Raw genomic sequence first — 17,179 nt, 5'->3', positions numbered from 1 at the left:
GGTAGTGCGAGCGGATGTGCTGTCCCAGCATCACCTGAGACTGGTCCTGCAGGTTCTCCACTTGTTCTGGGTCTTTCAAACCTCGGGTTTCTGTGGAGCAGAACACTATTCAGATGAACTGGACTGAGACGGATGTGACAGAATGAACGGCTCCGGTCCGTTTCTCACCAGGCTTGAAGAGCACCACGGCCTTCAGACACGCAAACTCGGTGGGGTCCACGGCCAGAGACTTGAAGCGGCCGAAGGCCTCCTGCAGGAGGCGCAGGTCCAGGCCGGTGTAGCTGCTCTTGCCCTGCACGCCGGGGCAGAGGTCGGGCAGCGCCAGCAGCGGGCAGCTGTCCAGCGGCAGCGACCACTGGATGGCGCAGAGGAGGAAGAGCTCGCTCCACGCCTCCTCCAGCAGGATCACCTGCAGGAGGAGAGGGCACACGGAGGTCGTTTCCACAGCTCGAGGCTGAACTTTAGTGGAGCGAACGGCAGCCAAGCGAGGCCACGTCTCACCTGGTCCCTGAAGGGCAGGTTGGAGAACACGGGCAGGTTCTTGGCCCACTTCACGGACATGAAGAGCAGCCTCGCGGAGGTCTCGTACACGTTCTCGGAGCTGGACGGGTACAGGGCCATCTGATACTCCGACGACGCTCTCTCCGGCTCGTTGCTGGTGACGTCAACGTTTTCATCAACTGAAACAGAGAAGATGAAGCCGAGTCAAGGATCCGACGGAACCCAAGGCCGCTGCTCCTGACCCGGACCGGGTCCGGTGACCCACCGTCCTCAGGCTCCAGCTTGGCACAGGTCTCCGCCGTCATGAGGCTGGCCATGAAGCGGTGGTTGTTCTGGGGGCTGACGCAGCGCTGGGGGGCCGCGGAGGAGCTGATGGACATGGACGACGTGATGTGGGGCCACGTGATGACGGAGCCGGCGGAGGACGAGGAGGAGGACGAGGACGAGGAGGAGGAGGAGGGCTCCCGCGTGGTGGCCAGGTGCTCCTTCTCCGGGTCCACGTCGATGGAGTCCAGACGGACCTGGGCCGTGCTGCGCGGCTGGCGCTCGTTCTGCACGGCTGGAGCGGGCAGAGCAGCAGAGCGGGTCAGACCCCCTGCGGTGCGACGGAGCGCCCACAGACGCGTTCACACACTCACCGTCTTTGTTCATGCCGGCCTGCAGGCACTTCTTCAGCCGACACGCCTGGCACTGGTTGCGATGAGCTTTGTCCACGGGACACAGGCCCGTTCCAGCCTGGCACCTGGAGGAAGAGGCAGAGTCAGTGGAGCTCCAGGCGAGCGCGCGTGGCCCTAACGAGGCCCAGGGTTGAGCCCATGAAGCCCTGACGAGCTCTTGCCTGTAAATGAGCCTCCTCCTCACGCTGCGCTTGAAGAAGCCGCTGCAGCCGTTGCAGGCGTAGATGCCGTAGTGTTTGCCGCTGCTGGTGTCGCCGCACACTCTGCAGACCAGCGCCGGGCTCAGGGCTTTGCCGGGGGCCGGGCTCTTGGCTGCGGGTCAAACACAGGCGGGTTAGAACCGAGCGCGGCTCGACCCGGCAAGACACGCTCAATAATAACACGGCTGCTAAAACGGTCATTTAGTAGAAGACGATGAAGTGGAGGCAGATTAACAGATGAAACCAACACGGCAGTGGAACTAATCACAACATACAAACACATTCAGACACAGAGTTTGTGTTCTACACATTTGTGCATGTCTGTATAATGTGAGTAAAAATCATGATCGCGAGCGCTCACCTCCTCTGCTGTCGTCAGTCCCACCACTGCCCGTCGACTGCGTCGGGGAAGACGACGACATCATGGGGATCTTCGACAGGTGATCCTCCATCATTTTCCAGGAAAACGTCTCCTTGACTAACGACTACTGTAAAAAAACTCTTCTTCTTCTTCTTCTTCTCTTCTAAGAGGCAACGCGCTGACGAGCCAACTCAACGCTCCCTCCCTCCGTCTGTGCTGCAGCTGAAACCCTGGCGAGCTGCAGCGAGCCTCCGTGGGGCCTCCGTGGGGCCCGATGGGCAGATGGCAGCCGAGCCTCTACTGTCCCACAGGCTGCGGCGCGGAGATGGTGACGGAGACGGAGACGGGGACGGGGACGCAGACGCAGACGCAGACGGTCGGGGGTCCTGACACCAGCTCCAGCGGACACTTGTTGCACATGCTCGGGGTCCGTCACAGTCTGTGGGTGCTCCTCGGTGGCAGCTCCTCAAAAGGGAGCCCGGGGGGTGGAGGGGGAGGATTAGCCCCGAGCGCTGTGTAAGCACCCTGCTCATTTGTCATCCTCTTAATCTTTACTGTTCATCTACTGGATCAATCAGTCACATTGCCAGAACGCCGGTGCTGCTCGGACCACCGGACCCAGACGCAGCAGCGGTGCTCCTCTGCGGCTGCCGTGCAGAGCTGTAACCTTAGACCGGGGCCCGTCCGGCTCCGGCTCCGGCTCCGGCCGCCGGCGTCTGCTCTGCCTTCATCACTCAGCGCTCCTCTTCGGTATCTGCACGTCAGGTGCCTGTTATTATATTTACTGGACCCACCTCCTCCTTTCTGGCCTCTAACTTCCAGCTCCATTTACCCCCGCTGTATATTTGATCTGTGTGATTGCTTCATATTCATAATGACCCCAGTGTTAGCGGGGCGGCTGCCTATTAGCTCGCGTTGGGCCCTTTATGACAACTAGAAACCACCGTCTTCCCTTTGGCCGCTGAGAAAAAGGTCAGACAGGCAGTAATATAGAGTTTGGAACAGCCCATGTAGATGACTCTAAAATTGTTCATTCACGTCTCATGTATTATTAAGAAGCTGGAATCATCGTGTATGTGACATTTACTTAGGCAGCACAAGCTGAGTAAATACACGTTGGGCTAATTTAGTCAATATGCACCTGACAAATACCTCTTGTCCCTCTTTGACCCGTTGCTCCTCTCTCTCCTCGAGCTCCAGATGTTCCACTGCCTTTAACGTAACAAACGTGGCTCCAGTGTTTCACGGTCAGTGTTTTGTCTTGTACTTTAGCAGCAGAATCCGCGCGATGAGCAAAATTAGCGTTAATGTCAGCAGATTTGGGCTCCGCGACAACAAGGCCCCATGATGGGTGAAAAAACAAAGTGGAAAGCAGTTAAGCAGATTAGAGCGTGAGCACATTTTGTCTGTGCGGACACCAGCCGCCGCCGACACAAGACTGGGGGCAAGAAACGCAATTAGCTCCAAAGATTAAAAGAGCAGTGAAGACACCCTTCTTGAGGCATCTTTAGCCATATGGTGGCTACCTCTTCATCCTTGGCCAGCACACTGTTGACCTTTGTGAGATTTACCAGTTAATTAGTCTGCTGAGGTCAGGCTTTGTGCTCGAACTCACCCAATTACACGCTGATTAGGGATGTGGACACAGAGACGTCTTCCAGAGGAGACGCTGCACTTACACAAACCTGCTACCAAACACATTTTACTTTGAGCTCATTGTTCCACTGGAGGTGGATCAGATCCGCGTTGACGTGATGACGGAACCTCCTCCTGCTACTGGGCTGGAAATGAACAGCACATTCCCATCGTCGCTTTGACTGACACCAGCTCGGCTCAGAGTTCTTCTCCCAAACAGGCTCGTTCTTGAATATTCTCGCCCAAAGAAAATATGCTTTCACATTTTTTGAAATTGGGTTAAAACTCTTTATGCTCCAACAGATTTTTCAAAAAATCAAGAATGATGAAATAAAAAACTACCTCTTTAAACTTATACCCAGATTTTTCCTCCCAACAAAGTGAAGGCTGAAGGTTAGAATCAATTCTCCACCAGCTCTGCTTCATGTATTATGCAGTTTAATTTAGTTGGACTCTGGTTTTAATATGTGATGAGGAACAGGACCCTGTGTGTTATGCCTTTATTGCACTAATATTTATTGAAACGGCTCATTATCCCCTCAAACACTTAGAATGTGAAGTTAATAACCTTCAGGAAGTGACACCTGCTGTGGGCGCGTGGAGCCGTTGATCAGATCTGCTCTATGTTTAGAACATGACTCTGACCAATCAAGTGTGTGCGTTATCGCACTTTACATAATATTAATAAGCCGCGGCGGTGACACAACCACGTTTTAGGTGAAGACTTGCTTACACGAGCAGGTTATAGATTATGCCAAGACAAACAGATTAGCATGAGAGCAGCCTCGCATGAATTCAAGTAATGATTAGAGACGCTGTGTTACGTAATGATGGGAGCGCGTCGCTGCTCAGAGTTGAATGAGGAACCACATCTGGAAGCATCTTGGCAGCTGCACTAAGAGCTGCAGCACCTTTGGAGGTGGACGGTGGATGATGACTGCACCTGTCTGCTTCCATCACCACCCTTCCATCCACTAACCTTGTTGACCTGAGCAAACACACACACACACACACACACACACACACACACACACACACACACACACACACACACACACACACAGGTGACCAGCGTCACCGTGGACTCAAGCAGGGTGGAGGTGGACGGGTTGGGCTCTTAAATCTGATCTGGCCAGTGCTGACCACGGCACATCAGCCCTGCGTGTGTGTTTGTTATATAACAGCGTGATAAAGCTGCCTCTGGGATCTGACTGTGGACGCTGAGCCTCTTACCTGCGTCAGGTGGAGCGCTCTGGCAGCATCACAGTAGCTTCATCCCTCACGTCACTCATCTCAGCCGAGGTTGACTTGAAAAACACATCACTCTGTCAGCACATGCTCCTTCATATGAACGGCGTTTGAATTATTTATTAACATACAGCCATACATATATTTTACACATGAGAGGACTGTGGCTTTCTTACTTGTAACTGAGGTTCATGCTCTGTGGACCATGAATCCACTTATTAGCTCTCTCCATATTTCCATCCCCTCCCCAGGTGCAGGAGCCCTGAGCCGTTCCGGAGTCTGTACAGATGCACAGTGTGCGTCCAGCTCTGACCTAGATCTCTGACAGTAAACAGCTGCTTCCTAAAGCGATGCCGTGCTGCCATCAGCAGAATGCTCCAGAGAGATAAATGTCAGATTGGACTTCAGCTGAGCCTCTTGATGCAGATCAGGACCCCGTGGTTTGTTTAGGAGATCCGCAGACACTTAGCGGCCAACTGTCGGCGTTATTGTTATTTTTTGTTTCCAGAACCTGCTGCAGAACAAAGCGAAGCGTCCACAGAGGCCTCATCTCTGCTTCAGCGAGCATCGGATGAGTCTAACAGACGACAAATACAGTTTTAAACGCCACACGTCAGCACTGCGGCAACTTACATCTAATAGGGGAGAAGCTGTTCACACATTATTATAGTGAAGATACTAATTGGCTCACAAAGCACTGGTCCTGCCAAAAGGCTCCAAACCCACAGAGATCCAGCAGACCTGAGAACAGGAGGAGGCCCAGCCTGCCGGGACCACAGGGCTTCTCCTGCAGCCGTCAGAGGCTCCTCAGCAGGTTCACCTCCCTGACTCCGTCTATCATCGCTGTCCTACAGGAGTCAGGATGTGAGTCCAGTTACTACGACTCAACATTCAGAGCCAGGTTCCATGGATGGGAGGTGAAATACTCAACAGAACGACTAAAAGAAAGATGCATTCATGCTGCATGAATGTCAATGAATGAACATTCATGCATGTTGTAATTGAATTTGTAATAATTTCTAATCCTACTGTATAATGTATGGAACGATGCCGACTGGTTTCAGCTTTTAGCTTTGACCACTGGCTCCACGTGAATCCCCCCGCTTTCTATGCATTTTCTGTGTTAGATGAGTAAAACAAACTAATTAGATGCAGGTCTGGCATATGCCGATCACTCACAGACCTAATTTACCACGACCGCTGCTGCGGATTAGTTCTGATGACTTTAAATTAGATTAGGGCCCCGTGGAAACACGGAGGAAGCAAGACGATTACAGCAAACGAGGTAACGAAACGAGCATTGTTATTTTATGGCTGTTCTGTTTCAGCAGATGGAGCGAAACACTTTCAGCAGAAGCGTTAGCTTAACGAGGTCCAGTTCTGAGAAATATGAAGAAAAAGGGTCATTCTGGTTCTTTTGGAATTATGGAGTAAAATCACTGTTGCTTCGTGTCCAAGCTAGTTATTGTAAAGTTTATTGTCAATAGAAACGACAGCTTGTGAATGAATAATAAACTTCATTTTTAATGACATGTAAAGAACAAACAGCTTTTGTGTGTGTGTTTACCATCCACTTACTGCAGTAGCTTTAACCGGGCTCTAATTCCCCCTCAGCCGTCACCCTGTGGCTCATCTACTGACTGCTGACACAGCCATTACTCACCAGTGTAAAGCAGCTCTTTGGTTCGTTAAGGCCCGGTGCAGCGTCGCATGTTGTTTGGGAGGAGGTCGAGTGCAAAGGGTGAGGCCAATGAGCGGCGGGGATTAGCAGCAGCCCACCATCTGCCACCCAAATAATAAGCAGAGTGAGGAAATCAATGGCCTGAGTAAATATCAGAGCGAGTGCCTTCTTCAGGATCAGTCCAGGGATCCAGATCGGAACAGAGGATTTGATTCTTCTCAGTACAGAAACGACCCAGTGGTCTGCAAGTTAGCAACCTTAGCAACCAAGAAGCAGTGAAGGGGCTTCATTCTCCGCTTTGCTTAGTGTCGCACCGTCTCAGCTGCACATTTCAGCCACTAAGCTCTCCAATCTGAGTAATGGTCAGATGTATTGTTCCAGAAACAGATGCTGCTCTGATGAGTCACACAAACAACGTGCTGCTAATTAAACAGATGCTTCGCCTGGCACACGCCTCCCGCCTTTTAATGCATCATATTGTTTTCTAATCGGCTCAGCCATAATTAAAACAGTATCTACATTCTCTCTTTTGAACTGTATCGTGTACATAAGCCCAAATCTCCAACCGCCCCAATCCCAAAGAGAGCCATTCATTTGTGTGCAGCAGCAAACGCCGCGCGTGTGCTGCCGTCATCAGCGGCAGCAGGAGGATCCTGACGGAGCCGAGGTCACGGGGGGGACACGTATTGTCCACCCGCCGGGTGTGACGCTGCAGGAAGGTGTCGGTGGAGGATTAATGAGCGGAGGCACATGTCAGGCAGTGAGAGTGTGGACGGGAGCGTGAGCGTCAACCCGTCAGGCGGCTCCTCGGCGCTGCTGCGTGACCGGGAAGGCGTCAGCGCAGGGCGGATGCAGAGGAGGGGACACGCCCCCCCCAACAGGCACATCAGTGCACAATCTAATAAATCACCAGCGGAGAAGTGTTCCACGGTTCTCATTCACGCTGCAGGACACGTCCAGCTCGCAGCTGGGACATCATTCAAACACATCCATACAGTTGCAGTAGGACAACTTCCTCCAGGTAGCATCTTCAGCAGGTTTGCAGTCGGCCGCCGTGTAATCAGGACGGGAACCCGAGCTGTCCCTCATCATCTTGCTGTGGCCCCACTCATTATCTTATCTCCCATTGTAACCTGCTGTAATTCCCCCTCTCGTGATAGATGATGTGGCTGTCTGATTACACCAAGACAAAACCCCCCCAAGATCACCTTTCCCTCCCGCGGCCAACTCAGTGGGCTCCACGGGGACCGATGGAGAGACTGGCAGGGGGTCGGGAGGCCGCATTGAGCTGCTTCTCATTTCTGAGCAACTACATATTGAAGAGCAGTAATGAAGTAATGTGTTTTAATGTTCATGCTCAGATGTTCTTAATTAAAAAGGACAATCCTCATGTAGCTACTCAACAAAGTGCCTGCGATAAGGAGCTGCGTGTGGCGTGGCACAAAAGCGGGGAAGAAAGCGCAGGTATAAAACATTTAGACCGAAGACTCTGCGTCAGATCGTGTCGCCGGCCGGTGCAGACAAATCAGAAAGGGAACCTGCGCTCTTTATGAGCGAGACAGTGAACTGGTCTCTGCACGCGGCAGGTGGAGACAGATGCCTCATTATCCATGCCAGCGGGGACAAAACAAGCCCCGGCCCCGAAGCCGCCCCCCCACCGGCGCTCCGTTTCCACCCGCTGACACCGGGCCTCGCTCATCTCTGACCTCACCGAGCGCAGGTCACACGCGGAGTCACATTAAAGTTTCAGAGGACCCAAAGGTCCCCGTCTGCGGCGCTAACAGCAGCATTGTCCCGCTCCCCCTCACTCAAAGAGACAGGTGTAACAGGGCACCCCCTCCTCCGGCCGGGGCCGCCCCCCGGGGCCGCGGATCCAGTGGCACCCTTCAGATCATCGCCCGGGTGTCTGCGAGCAGAGGAGGATCCGCCGGCAGCTAACGCCGTGTCCGGGTGCTTCCAGAGGAGAGCGGCGTGCGGGAGGTGTGGGATCAGCCTCAGATGATGGGATTGTCAGTGAGACAGCTGAGCACATTAAAGGTGCAGCCTGTCTAAAGAAGCCGGCACACGATGCCAGCGCTGCCCACTGATGATGATGATGACGATGAGCTTCAGGCATTCTTATATTAGTAAATGCATAAAAATGTCTCTACAGTGATTAGTTTATAGGTTTGTCTTATATATAAAACCATAAATACACAATATCTGCATCACCTCAATAAAACATTAAAGTCATGTAAATATCAGCCTTAAACTCTAATTACGTTCCATCTGTACCTAGTGTGTTAGTCGCTCTCTGCCTGGTTTTCTGAGTAGGAGTTAATCGCTGTTAATGAACATGTGGACTTTTTTGGAAACATTCCCTTTGATTGTTTTAGGTTTCGAATCCAATCTGCTGCGAGTGTCCAGGCGTCCTCTGGCCACATGCTGGTACAAATAAGATCATATTTATCTGGGATTTCTGGATGTAATACTTTGTGGGAACAATGACAGCACCTGTCCTGCTTTGTGGGAGCTCTGTCGGCAGCGGAGGCTGTAAAAACACGACAAACACCAGCTGTTTCAGGCTGGTTGGTCTTGGCTCTGGCTCCACACAGTACAACTGGTTGTTCTCATGCTTATGTGACTGTGACATAGAGATTATCAGACTCCGACACGTGAAGGGGATGTGCTGCCACCTGCTGGTTACTTCGTTATGTGCTCAGTTTATTCATCTCAGCCTTTGGTGCTTTATGGTGACTCTACAGCGGAAACTAAGCAGGTTGTGAATTATAATGAATTAAAAAAAGGTTCTGAGTCTTTAAAACCCCACAATGCGATTTGATGAGAGCTTCTTTTGTGACTGCTTCACACTAAACAGCTGTTGAAACAAACAGAAACTGAGAGCTTTGACTACGTGTAATGTTAAAAATGACAGTGACATTCATCCAGTCTTCAGCTTTTCATCGGCTTTGCTCAACTGTCCTTCCAAACCGACGCCGCAGCAGATAAAGGAACACGGTGACATTGACGAGGAACTGAATCAGGCCAATGGAGGAAACCCCGTAGTTCACGTACAGGAAGCCGCCGATGGTCGGGCCGACCGTGCGGAGCAGCGCCTGAACGGACGAGCACAGACCCAGCATGGTGCCTGCGTGAGAGCAGAGGGCGGGATGAGCCGCGGGTGGTGCAACAGCCCCCCCACCACCACCACCCCCACCACCCGCAGGACGCGCTCACCTGTGTCCGACGACGGCACGCTCTTTGTGAGGATGCTGTCGGTGATGACGTTGAACACGCTGAGCGAGAACATCATGGGGAGGACGATGAGGCAGAACTGGAACACGTTCTGCATGTAGGCCTGAAAACACATTAAACCATGTGGAGGTTTAGAGGAAGAGGAGCGGCACGGCGTCCAATCACAGGCCGCGTTTCATCCTCGTGGGTTGAGATTCACTAAGTTCCTGCAAATGATTGATGGTAAAAAGGAACCCGGTTGCGTCTGTGCGTGTGATGCTGACGGACCTGAGCCAGTCCCACCAAGGAGGAGACTCCGATGGACAGGAGCAGCAGGAAGCTCTCAGAGTATCTGGCCGTGAGTCGCCCGATGACTGCTCCCTGAATCACCTGACAACGTCTGAGCGTTACTGACGGCCTCCTCACAGACGCTCCACCTCCCCGAGTTCTGGGCCGCTTACCATTTGCACGATGCCGAAGTAGGCCATGAGGTAGCCGTTCTGCTGCGGCTGCAGCCGGAAGAACTCCAGGGCGATGATGGAGAACATCACCTGGAAAATGCCTTCAACAGGGAACAAGAGTGTTCTGTTCAAACGTGACTTCGTTTCCGCCAACGCCGTGACCAGAAGGAGGAACTCACCCGACGGCAAACCTGCCACAACCTTCACAATAAAAGTCGGAGTCACGCCTGGAAACGTCATCAGTCTCATGATCTCTCCCACACTGAACACGGACTTGTTTTTGCTCTCAGCTGTAGCAAAATCCAAAAGGAAGAACAAACCGTAGCTGCATCAATCGCCTCCAACAGCAGCAGACGAATGTGTGCATATTAATAAAAGCCCAACAGTTCAGGATCTGCCATCAAACCCTTGATCATCGCATCAACAGGTGAAGCGACCGGGTCTCACTCTGAGGGCTGGTTCCTGCAGACTTGGTGGTTTTGGGGATGAACTTCAACACCAGGACTAAAGTGAAGGCGCTGCCCGCCGCACCGCAGCAGGCGGTGAAGGTCTCCCTGGACCAAGAGGAGGAAGCAGCATGTGACGAAAACAGAGCCAACATTCAGCATCTGCCACCAACCAGCACCACTGAGGAACGAACGCACGCCTCTCACCCGGAGCGCGTGTTGAGGTGTCCGCCCAGCGTGGAGCCCGCGATCATGCCCACGCCGAAGCACAGACCCAGCTTGGACAGAGCAGCGGCCCGTTCGTCCGGCGCCGAAAGGTCGGCGACAACCATCTGCGACGCTGAGGACGGACAAAGCAAAGGCAGTCAAGCTGTAGCGTTTGAATTTGGGCTTCGCTGGTGGGAAACGTAGAAACCTCGACACCTATTCTCAAGATTTAGATCCAACTGGTTGAAATAGTCCTCATTTGGCTGAAGGTTCGCAGGAACAGTAGCTGGCAGATTTATTGCTCTAAAATCTGAAGCCCATCATTTCCTTCTAATTAACCACATAGGATTCAAAATCCACTACAGTTAAAAATCCTATCCATATTGTAATTGGCACCTTTTGTTGCCCAGAAGTGTGGTTTATCTCTGGGCTAGAAGTCGTGAAGGAGGTGGCGCTCACCAGGGAGGACGTGCATGAAGACTGCGGGGATCTTGTGGATGAACAGCATCGCAGGACTGTCTGCGACGGCGAGCAGCAGGAAGAACACCACGGTGGAGGCGCAGGACAGAGACAGAGCGACCCGAGCCCCAAACAGGTCCGCAAACCTGCGCGAAAGACGCAGAAAGCGCGGTGAAACGCCGCCGGCGCGGAACACGCGGGCGTTCGCTTCCTCACCTGCCGAACACTGGGCCCCCGAACAGCTGGATCACACCGACCGTGGTTTGCAAATAACCGAACCACAAGGTGTCAAAGCCAAGTCTCTTTGCCAAATACTGGAAATAATTAAAGAGGAGAGGAATAATTAGAACACAAAAGGTCGTAAGAACCAGCTGATTCTTTTACTTTTTTTAACTTTACTGTACTGATGTGTTTGTCAGAACTATGAATGCACGGAGTGAGCGGAACCGGATTTTACTTTTTACGTGGTGACACGTTCACGTTACTGCTCCAGCGGTTCGGGTTCCGGGTGCTTTCACTTCACCGCTTCCTGCTCGTACTTACTGGAGTTACAGAAAACTGCAGAAACATCCACGTGATGTCCAGGGCGGCGATGACGTAAACGACACGGATGGTTCTCGTCCTTGTCGCTTGGTCTGCGGCCGTTTGTGAGGAAACCGGATCCGCGGGTGTTTTACTTCTCCCACTCATTCCGATGCCCGTAGAAAACCCGTGTTCGGTAACGTTGAGGAGCTGTCACTGCAGCACAATGAGCGGTGACCGAACCCAGGCGGCTCCTACAGCCTCCGGACACGTGAACTCTGCCGCACATACGACAACCGAGCCCGACTGTACTTTGGAACCGAGGCCACGAGGAGGAGCTGCTTATGTCGCCGTTAACTAGTTGTGGAAACAGCAGCACGCGCAAAGTAGAACACGCGACGTGTTCGGCCGAAGCAACGTTCAATAAGTTGGACCGGGAAATCCGGCCGATCGCGCTTCAGGGTCCGTAAAAGCGTATCCCACCAGGAAACATGGAAGTTTGCCAGTGGTGCGTTCACGTTCGGCTTGGTCATTCAAGCATCCCTGCATCGGTCACTGCTGATCACCTGGATCAGGTGTGTTCAGTAAATCGGGCTGAAATAGACAATCTCAGATGAGCAATAGCCTCTTCACTAACGTTGTATGAAAATAGCAGTGGTTGTTATAAGTCTCTCACAAAACCTGAAGCACGAATTGAGTTGAAAGATTTAAGTCTATGAATCATTAACAGAGACCAGCGAATTCAGGTGTGACATAAAACAGGCATCAGGTGTAATTAACGCTATAGGCGCACGTTCACAGCTCGCACTGAAATCTCAGCATCCTGAAATCATTCACGTTATATGTAAGGCGGCAAAGTAGTAAATGATGCAAATAGAGTTTCTCCTATTTGTTTGGTCTGCGACAGTTTGACGTATATTGAGCAAGATACCGCTCAATGTGCTTTGGAGCAGAAATCATGAGGAGGAGCTACCGGAGTCTGCCCTAATTAGTTTCATGCGTCTTATTTTGAAATCTTAAGGACCTCCCCCCGGAAGTGTGCTCCATCCTGTCGTCCACATCCACGGTGGTGTGTGTGTATGTGGGGCTGGGGCAATGTCAGACGTGCTCTCTGGTTTGTCACTTTGAGTAGCATTTCTTTTATTGTTAGCATGTACGTGGCACAAAACACTGCGTAACTATGCAGATCCTCACTCCTCACGTTTACTGGGCTCAGCGCCATGGGGAGATTTTCCTCCGGGTGGAGCTGAGTGATGCTAAGGTAGGTCTGTGCAACATCCGCCCGGCTGATCGCATCCTTAACTCACTCCGAGCCCTGCATTGTTCCACGTAACGCGTCCAAACACCTCTGAAGTTTAATGTAACGCTAAAGTTAGCTGTCAGTGTTTTCCTTAAGGCAGAAGAACTTCAAGCTGTTGCTAAAACAAGCCTAGCCTGTTAGCTAAGTGCTAACGAAGTTAGCTGCAGTAAGACGGTGACTTGCAGTAACGTGTTGTGTTGATTTGATTGGACTAAAAAAGCCAGAAGCCGCTGTTTAGTACACGCATAGAGCGATTAGAATGTTACTGTTATATGTTATTTGTTATCATCATGTTGTTTGTCGTGAACGGGGTTAACTGTCGCGTTAAGTTTGAATCAACAAAACTACCGTAGCTTGTGCAGGGTTAGTATTGACTGACTGCGACTCTGACAGGTTCATATCTAGATAATCAACGCGCGAAGTGTTGCTTCACACAGAAACTGTCAGGTTTGTTTTTATCAGAAGCTTTAGGTGAGTTTTGTTTCTCCCAGAGCCTCGTGTTTAATTATTTATTTAGTTGTGGTGGCTGCATGTTTGCATCTGAAACATGAAAAACAGGTTCTCCCCCATCTCCGTCCCAACGTTTCCATGGCCGCACTTCTGTCAGACACATGTCTCATGAAAGATGCATGAGTTTAATGGTAGTTCTGGATCCTGTTTCGCCTCTTAGGAGACTGAGTACATGCTGATCAGAGAGCAGCTGTCAGCTCAGGATTTGGCCCCATTTATGTGAACTATAGGACCGATTACATGTAATAAACAATATTTAGGACATTCAGCTCATTAGCAACACAACGTATTACTGTTGATTTACATGATTTACATTTTCAGAAGAAACCAACTGGTTTGTGACTATAGCCTTGTGTTTGTGCCATTCAGAACCTTGACATCAATCTGCAGGAAAACAACACGCTTCACTTTAGAGGTTGGTGATTAGGATTTTTTCAATGACTTACAGTGTACAGGTGACAATAATACATAATGCTGTCAATATTGTTCCACAGCCCTGGGTCACGGAGCTAAAGGTGAAAATGAATACAAGTTCAGTTTGGAGTTCCTGGAACCTGTTAGACCTGAGGTATTTTACTGATGTATCAACAATTAACTAATTAATGATTGTAATAATCGAATTTTATGATTTACAAGAAGATAAAAAGTACAATTAGCCAGTAGTAACTATATCTCCACTTACATACGTATAAATGTACCTCTGTGCCCCATGGCAAACCTTAGATCAACCATAAGTCCACCCAGCGCCAGGTGGACATCAAGGTAAAGAAACGGGAGGAGCGCTGGTGGGACCGACTGACTCTGCAGGAGAAGAAGCCCGTGTTCCTGGCTCCTGACTTCGACCGCTGGCTGGATGAGTCCGATGCTGAGATGGAGCTTCAGGCCAAGGTAACAACTGGACACATGTAGTATTATGTTGTTTGTGAAATGCTGGTAAAGAAGTGTTTGCAGAGTGGGATCTGATGGTGTGATCTTGTTTAGGAAGAAGCAAAGATTAACAAAATAAGCGTGGAGTCCAGAGTTCGACAAGACCGTGAGTTACACTGAGCTATTCAGATGCAATCACGAACCAAAGCTGTTGATTTTACAAGTCTGCAATAAGTGAACTGTAAGAAATCTCATCCATTCCTAGCCTACCTCGGGCTGAAGAAGGGCTACCTGTTCATGTATAACCTGGTGCAGTTCCTGGGATTCTCCTGGATCTTTGTCAACATGACAGTCCGACTCTTCATTCTTGGTCAAGGTTTGTTTGTTGCTACACGGAGGAGGAGATGTCTGCAAAGTGTCATCAACAAGGTTTAATGTGGAGCATGAAAGGCTGGTGCCCCGTCTCCATGCGGTGCGTGGCTTTTCTGCCTCCCTGTCTGGTTTGTTTGGTCTATGGAGACATTTAATGGAGACCTGTGAGTGAGCTGAGGCTATGAAAAGGAGCGGCTACGTGTTCCCTACGTTAAAGCCAGAATTGGCACGTTGCTAATGACTGGTCTGACCAAAGGAACATTAGCTCATGATATTTATGGAATAGATTATAATAATAATTACTGGACAGCAGTTTTTTGGTTGTTCATGGAACATAAGACATTACCACAATTAGCACAACACACAAATCAGACACATGGGGTCCAGAGCCCACGGTTGGAGAGGGCTGTGTTTTTGTTTGTGAGGTGTTCACAAATGAGCTCAGATGAATAGAGACAGGAACACAACGACACAGCAGGGATTTGTTTTGCAAATGATGAGGTTTATGGATAGTGGTTGATACAATGTGCTGTTTAATGAAGTCTGTGTTCCTGTCGTCTCTCTCGTCCACAGATTCGTTCTATGACACCTTTCACACCACGGCTGATATGATGTACTTCTGCCAGATGATGGCTGTGCTCGAGATCATTAACCCCTTGTTGGGTCTGGTTAAGACTGGGTTTTTCCCTGCTATGATCCAGGTTTGAGCCCTTTGTGACTGCAGGCAGACAGCCCAGTGTTCGTCTGTTGGAGCCAGTCTGACGTCTCTGTCTGTTCCCTGCGCTGCTGCAGGTGTCCGGCAGGAACACCATCCTGTTCGTCATCTTCGGGAGCCTAGAGGAGATGCAGAACAAGGCCGTCGTGTTCTTCGTCTTCTACCTGTGGAGCACCATTGAGATCTTCAGGTCAGCTCAGAACCCCCCGCATGTTGGCGAGCGCGTGTTGATGTGTGACATCACGCCCTCCTGCTGTTCCCCAGGTACCCGTTCTACATGCTGGCCTGCATCGGCACCGAGTGGAAGCTGTTGACGTGGCTGAGATACACGCTCTGGATTCCTCTGTACCCTCTGGGGTCCATAGCTGAAGGTCAGTGACCAGCTCCTGTTCACTGGTGAGCCCGTGGTCCAGTACGTGGGTTCTAATGGTTAGTCGGTTCTGCTGTTGCCAGCCGTGGCGGTGATCCAGTCCCTGCCCATCTTTGATGAGAGCAGCCTGTTCAGCCTTCCTCTCCCGGCAGTGATGGGACACTCGTTGAGCTTCTCCTACGTTCTGCAGCTGTACCTGGTCCTCATGTTCCTGGGTGAGAGCTCTGCGTGTTTCACAGGCTCATGTGTCGTATGCAAAGCTGTAGGACCGTGTCAATACTGACCCACGTGCCTCTTCTCTCCAGGACTCTTCATCAATTTCCGACACCTGTACAAGCAGCGGAGGAGGCGGTACCGATCCAGGAAAAGGAAAGTCCACTAACTGGTCAGCACATTTCTCTGGAACTGCTGTTTACTTGAAGACGAAGCATCTGTTTTTCCTCTCGGTGTTTTTTTTTTTCCTGCGTTCGCACACTTGATATTGAAAGACTGGTGACGTTAGTCCTCCACTGGTTGAAGCGTTCACCTCCAAACCGAACCCTGAGTCCTGCTGTATCCAGCATCTGCAGAGCGGGCGTCAGGGTGACGCCGCGCTGCTGTGGCTTCGACTGGTATCATGTATTTTCTCTGATTGTCCGTGTTCATCAGCAGGTCTATTCTTTAGCTGCCACTTCCTGCATATGCACAAACCTTCTTTTTTTTCTCTGCTGGTGAGAAAGTGTTAAGACTCGTCTCCAGGATGAACATGTAGAATAAAGCTGGAGTAATTTGGATCATGGTGGAAAAATGTTGGCAAGTTTTGTCTTTAAGTTCAAGGTTCATGTCTGTTTGAAAATCATTTGCTTTGATGGATCCTACTGAACATTGTGTTAAAACCATGGTGCAGTTTGTTCTTTTAATGTTTCAATCGTTTACCTCATAATCTTGTGATTTATGTGTTTAACAAACCAGAAAACCTGTGATTCTTTGTATTTTCAGAACACAGGATACTGAGCAGCTCTGAACTGGGAGCTTAAACTGGGTTTGTTGGTTTGTGAGGCTCAGAGGAAGCAGTCACAGCTCAACATGCAAATTACTGTTGGGAGGAAAATGCTGTAGGTGACTGTTGTCAAACAGACCTTCACAGGTTTATACTGGTGCAACTGAACCTACGTGTTCCCAGTAGGAGGCAGCTGGTGGGGTTTGAGAGGTGACGTCGGACGTCTCAGTCTTCTGTTCATGTCAATGTGGCTGTTTCACATTTCTTATCTTTGGACCTTGACTTTATTACTAATACCTGTGCTGAGTTTTATATTGATTTGCAGTTTGTTTTGTGGATGAAACCGGTTTTCACAACCACTGCTCCCAAAGACAAATAAACAAATAAGCCTCTATTCTGGAGGTGTGTCTCGTATTTGCCATTAAGTGAGCAGCTGCACTTCAGTGACAAACGTC

At 50.5% G+C, this 17,179-nt stretch overlaps 3 protein-coding genes across 5 annotated transcripts in view; 1 reads left to right on the top strand and 2 right to left on the bottom strand.

Annotated features, from left to right (window-relative positions):
* The window catches only part of LOC114852284 (photoreceptor-specific nuclear receptor-like), a 4,985-nt gene extending 584 nt beyond the window's left edge, over positions 1-4,401 (bottom strand). The window contains exons 1-7 of the mRNA XM_029144601.3: positions 1,740-4,401; positions 1,340-1,490; positions 1,140-1,243; positions 767-1,060; positions 502-680; positions 169-409; positions 1-90 (exon numbers count right to left, since the gene is read on the bottom strand). The exon at positions 1-90 is cut by the window's left edge and continues 16 nt beyond it. Coding sequence (XP_029000434.1) covers positions 1-90; positions 169-409; positions 502-680; positions 767-1,060; positions 1,140-1,243; positions 1,340-1,490; positions 1,740-1,833 — 1,153 coding nt within the window. The 5' untranslated portion in view covers positions 1,834-4,401. The remainder of the gene's footprint in view (positions 91-168; positions 410-501; positions 681-766; positions 1,061-1,139; positions 1,244-1,339; positions 1,491-1,739) is intronic.
* A 3,991-nt stretch (positions 4,402-8,392) lies between these two features.
* slc22a18 (solute carrier family 22 member 18) lies at positions 8,393-11,779 on the bottom strand. The gene is made up of 10 exons (XM_029144435.3): positions 11,633-11,779; positions 11,306-11,403; positions 11,090-11,235; positions 10,631-10,763; positions 10,425-10,531; positions 10,157-10,267; positions 9,978-10,078; positions 9,805-9,906; positions 9,520-9,640; positions 8,393-9,430 (listed from the first exon to the last, which is right to left on the bottom strand). Exons 1-10 carry the CDS (start codon positions 11,777-11,779, stop codon positions 9,243-9,245), a joined length of 1,254 nt encoding a protein of 417 aa, XP_029000268.1. The 3' UTR covers positions 8,393-9,242.
* Positions 11,780-12,046: 267 nt separating this feature from the next.
* Positions 12,047-17,118, top strand: LOC114852199 (very-long-chain (3R)-3-hydroxyacyl-CoA dehydratase-like). Of its 3 annotated transcripts, XM_055507234.1 has the most exons (12): positions 12,047-12,186; positions 13,791-13,836; positions 13,916-13,989; positions 14,145-14,309; positions 14,403-14,454; positions 14,554-14,664; positions 15,234-15,361; positions 15,453-15,565; positions 15,640-15,746; positions 15,829-15,960; positions 16,051-16,130; positions 16,724-17,118. In XM_055507234.1, the coding sequence occupies exons 1-11, from the start codon at positions 12,103-12,105 to the stop codon at positions 16,125-16,127; spliced, it is 1,089 nt and encodes a 362-aa protein (XP_055363209.1). In that variant the 5' UTR covers positions 12,047-12,102; the 3' UTR covers positions 16,128-16,130; positions 16,724-17,118. The 3 variants fall into 3 exon arrangements, with proteins under 3 accessions (XP_055363209.1, XP_029000269.1, XP_029000270.1); XM_029144436.3 differs by having other exon boundaries at positions 16,051-17,118; XM_029144437.3 differs by lacking the exon at positions 12,047-12,186 and adding an exon at positions 12,635-12,872 and having other exon boundaries at positions 16,051-17,118.
* The last annotated feature ends 61 nt before the right edge of the window (positions 17,119-17,179 follow it).

This window comes from Betta splendens, chromosome 3 (genome assembly GCF_900634795.4).
Source record: "Betta splendens chromosome 3, fBetSpl5.4, whole genome shotgun sequence".
Lineage (NCBI taxonomy): Eukaryota > Metazoa > Chordata > Actinopteri > Anabantiformes > Osphronemidae > Betta > Betta splendens.
The sequence above is the reverse complement of the archived record's forward strand: the minus strand, read 5'-3'. Positions and strand labels throughout refer to the sequence as shown.

Excerpts from the sequence above, each read along its gene's own strand:
- slc22a18 (XM_029144435.3), bottom strand. The coding sequence starts at position 11,779 with ATGAGTGGGAGAAGTAAAACACCCGCGGATCCGGTTTCCTCACAAACG. Across the intron at positions 10,532-10,630 it reads CACCTCAACACGCGCTCCGG|GGAGACCTTCACCGCCTGCT; the intron begins GTGAGAGGCGTG and ends CTCTTGGTCCAG. Across the intron at positions 9,907-9,977 it reads ACTTCGGCATCGTGCAAATG|GTGATTCAGGGAGCAGTCAT; the intron begins GTAAGCGGCCCA and ends AGACGTTGTCAG.
- LOC114852199 (XM_055507234.1), top strand. The coding sequence starts at position 12,103 with ATGGAAGTTTGCCAGTGGTGCGTTCACGTTCGGCTTGGTCATTCAAGC. Across the intron at positions 14,310-14,402 it reads AGATGGAGCTTCAGGCCAAG|GAAGAAGCAAAGATTAACAA; the intron begins GTAACAACTGGA and ends GATCTTGTTTAG. Across the intron at positions 14,665-15,233 it reads ACTCTTCATTCTTGGTCAAG|ATTCGTTCTATGACACCTTT; the intron begins GTTTGTTTGTTG and ends TCTCGTCCACAG.